General features: G+C 39.6%; 1 protein-coding gene across 1 annotated transcript in view; it reads right to left on the minus strand.

The window, feature by feature from the left end:
- Nucleotides 1–2658: 2658 nt before the first annotated feature.
- The window catches only part of SALL1 (spalt like transcription factor 1), a 13467-nt gene continuing 12831 nt past the window's right edge, over nucleotides 2659–3294 (minus strand). The window contains exon 3 of the mRNA XM_009637604.2: nucleotides 2659–3099. Within this exon, the coding sequence (XP_009635899.1) occupies nucleotides 2659–3099 (441 nt within the window). The remainder of the gene's footprint in view (nucleotides 3100–3294) is intronic.

Below are 3294 nucleotides of genomic sequence, written 5' to 3' on the forward strand. Positions count from 1 at the left end.
GGGGCGGGCGCGCGCCGCCTGAGGGAACGGGCAGACGGGGGGGAACCCCAGAACCTGAAATACTAGAGAGAAAATCGCTGGGTTTGTTTCCTCCTCTGAAAAACGCCAAATACATACGTTACCGAGCGTCCGGGTGCCCGAGGAGGCTCGCGAATGCGGGGCCCGAATGCCCCGGGAGCGGCTACCCCGGCCGGGACGGGCCTCTGCCCGTTCCCTGGCGGGGCTGAAAGTCCTCAGCACCCAAAGGCTTGGCTTTAACGCCCAGAAGAGGTTCCGAGGGCTGGAGTTAAAGCCATTAACGAAACTCGAGCAGCGTGAAAGAAACCCTCCCAGAGCACGGGGGTCTGCTAACCCTTCCTTGCTTTTCTGTTGCACAAATCTAAGCTCAGTTTAAAAGGAGAATTAGTTAGTGTTTCATTCATAAAATCATCAAACTCCGTTTAATTTACCTTTTTTCTGAGACCAAAAGGTGACTTGAAATTCTTAAATATTCACATTGACAAGCCAGCTGGCTCTAGTGTACAACTTACATGTTAACAAAAATGCATATCATGTACCAGATGAATCATCACATTCGAACAGGAAAAAGTTCTAAGACATGAAGTCCAAGAGGTCTTCAGACTACAGCGTTAATACTTTACTAAGGGTTCATAATCATATGAAGGGTAAAAGCCCTCAAGAGAAGTGTTTCTCACCCCAGCTTTTCAGTGTTCATAAATCCTCTATGATGCCCAATTGACAACTCAAGCTACTAGGGGGAAGAGCAAAGCAATTACTTCTTTAAAAAGGCAAGCAGCTCACCCCACGCTGATATTAAAACACAAAATACCTGAATGCTGGAATTGTAAATATATATATATATATATAAATATTCACATGAACATAAAATCCGTTAGTCCTGTTGGGTTTTTTGAAGGAACAATTTGAAGGCAGCCAAACTGATTTATTTTTCATAAACAATCATGTGAAGAGATAAAACTCTACTGGGTGAAAATATTGGGCTGAATTCTGTTTCCCCAAACTCCCACTGAGGTTAATGATCATTGCAGGTGCATAAGGGAAGCCAAATCATGTGCAAGGCCAAAGCTATTTTTTTTTTTTTTTTTAAAATCAAGTTATAAACCCCATATAATATATGGAGGCTTGCAAGTGGACATCTTAACACAGATATAGCAGCGTAAGCATGCCACAAACATACAGTCTCGTAGAATAAAATTAATATCAAATATAAAGCATTTGAACCAAATCAAGCCTTAAATGTGATAAATTATTTCCTTCAAAGGAAACTCACCTAGGCTTAATAAGGTCTTTGCTAGCAGCATTTTTTTAATATAGAAATTAAAAATGCCAAAATATCTACAATTTTATGATGAGGACTTGAATAGTTAAGGAGAAATTTCCCACTATTAGGGGGTATGAAAAATATACTAGCAATTAATATGCAATACATATATGTATACCCATACTTACAAATATAAACACACACATACAACCTGGACAGTTCATGTTAACCAAGGGAAAGGCTAAATAATACAAAGTGATTACTAAATACAGGTACACTTTAAAAACACAGAGACAGCGAATTTTATCTGTTGCAAAAATGTATTTGATTACTCGAGTAAAATTACAGTATCTCTGCTGTTAGTAAGAATTAAATGTTAAAGAAACTGGACCTCTTTTCCTTTCAACTTTCCAAGAAAGTGCATGTAACAGTCCAAGGTTCCCCCTGCCCCCCCCAATACCTAATACAAAATAAACAAACACTATACTTGTTCCCTTGGTCAAGGAGTAGGGCTTGGTCTTGTAAGGAACATATGTACATTTTAATGAAAGTGATGTCTTATTGTATATACAGGAGCATCTACAGTTGTCCACGGAAGTTGTTCAAGATGCCATACTTAGCAGCATTGTGAAAGTCCAGCACATTTTCTATAATGAATATACCTACAAGGCAAAATGTTACGTCTCAGTTTCAACTACCAAAACAACACTTCAGTATCTTCTCTAATAATCTGCGTGCTTATTACTGTACAGAAACGTATTAACATTTAAGACGACTCAAGTAAAAAGCACAATACAAATAACAGTTTGAAACGGAAAATGTTAAACCTACAAAAATTAAAGCAGTTTTAATTTTATAATAAAAATCAAAAACTGAGCTGTGTAAAGGACCCACACTGTTCAGTCTATATTCTTTCAGTCCTTTTCTTAATTCTGTTTGGAAAAATTAAACAATGTGTTTGCTGATAAAATTTCCAGCAGGATCAAAGTGTACATTTATATACAGATTTTTATTAGAGATCTAATGCATCACTGAGGCATCGCATCAATACCAGAGTTCATGTTAAACTGGATATAGAAAATAAGTTAATGCCAGAATAAGATCACCTAGCAGAACAGACTTGCAACTGCCATAAATGTTACAGCAAGTTTACAGCACTCTAGTCGATTAGTATTTAGTTCAAAATACAGGAGACCAAAGTTAATGCTTGCATTTTTTTGCAAAGCAAGGTTATATCACTAATAAATAAGCTCTCTTAGAACTCTAGAAGTAGAACATGGTACAAAAGAAAGTCTTTGCAATGTTGTAGCCTGCAGCTTGAAAAAAGCAACCCTAGGTTGCACTATTTGCAGGAATGTTATTTATGGAGTTTTTTTCTAATTCGTTACAATTTCTTTGTTGTCTTCCACAAAACGCGTAAAACGGAAGTTTGTCCCATTTTCATTGCTTGCCATTTTCTCCAGACCAGCTAGAGGTGCATTGGGTTCTGAATTCTGGAGCTTCTCCAGGCTTCCTGTCAAGCCGCTGATGGGAGAGCTGCCACCGTTGCCCAGGCCCCCTGGCGCTGGCGGGATGCCACCATTCTGGATGACGGAGATCTCGTTGGTCTTCATGGCCAAGCCATTGGAGAGTGCTGCTGCGTACTGGTTCCAGAAGCTAGAGGGGTCTCCATTCCCTGACCGCGCAGCCAAATCCTTCTGAAACATTTCTGGGAACTTTACAGGATTGCCTCCTAGAAATGTCATGGGGCCATCTACAGAAAGTCGTCTGCCTCGTCTCGCAGGAGTACTGTTCCACATGTGAGTGCCCATGTGAACCTGAAAAAGAAAAGAAAGAAACAAACAAAAAAAAAAATAGGGGTTGACGGGGATTTCAAACTTATTTTGATCACAGAGAAGGCAGCAGTCCATGAACATGTCCAGTCTTGTTATATAGTGAACGGCACTAAAGGTAGCGGATGCAGGGTTCCATTTCCCATCTGGAATAATAAATAAACTTCTGGATTAGCCCAT

This window comes from Egretta garzetta, unplaced genomic scaffold (assembly GCF_000687185.1).
Source record: "Egretta garzetta isolate BGI_Z169 unplaced genomic scaffold, ASM68718v1 scaffold314, whole genome shotgun sequence".
In the NCBI taxonomy this organism is placed as follows: domain Eukaryota; kingdom Metazoa; phylum Chordata; class Aves; order Pelecaniformes; family Ardeidae; genus Egretta; species Egretta garzetta.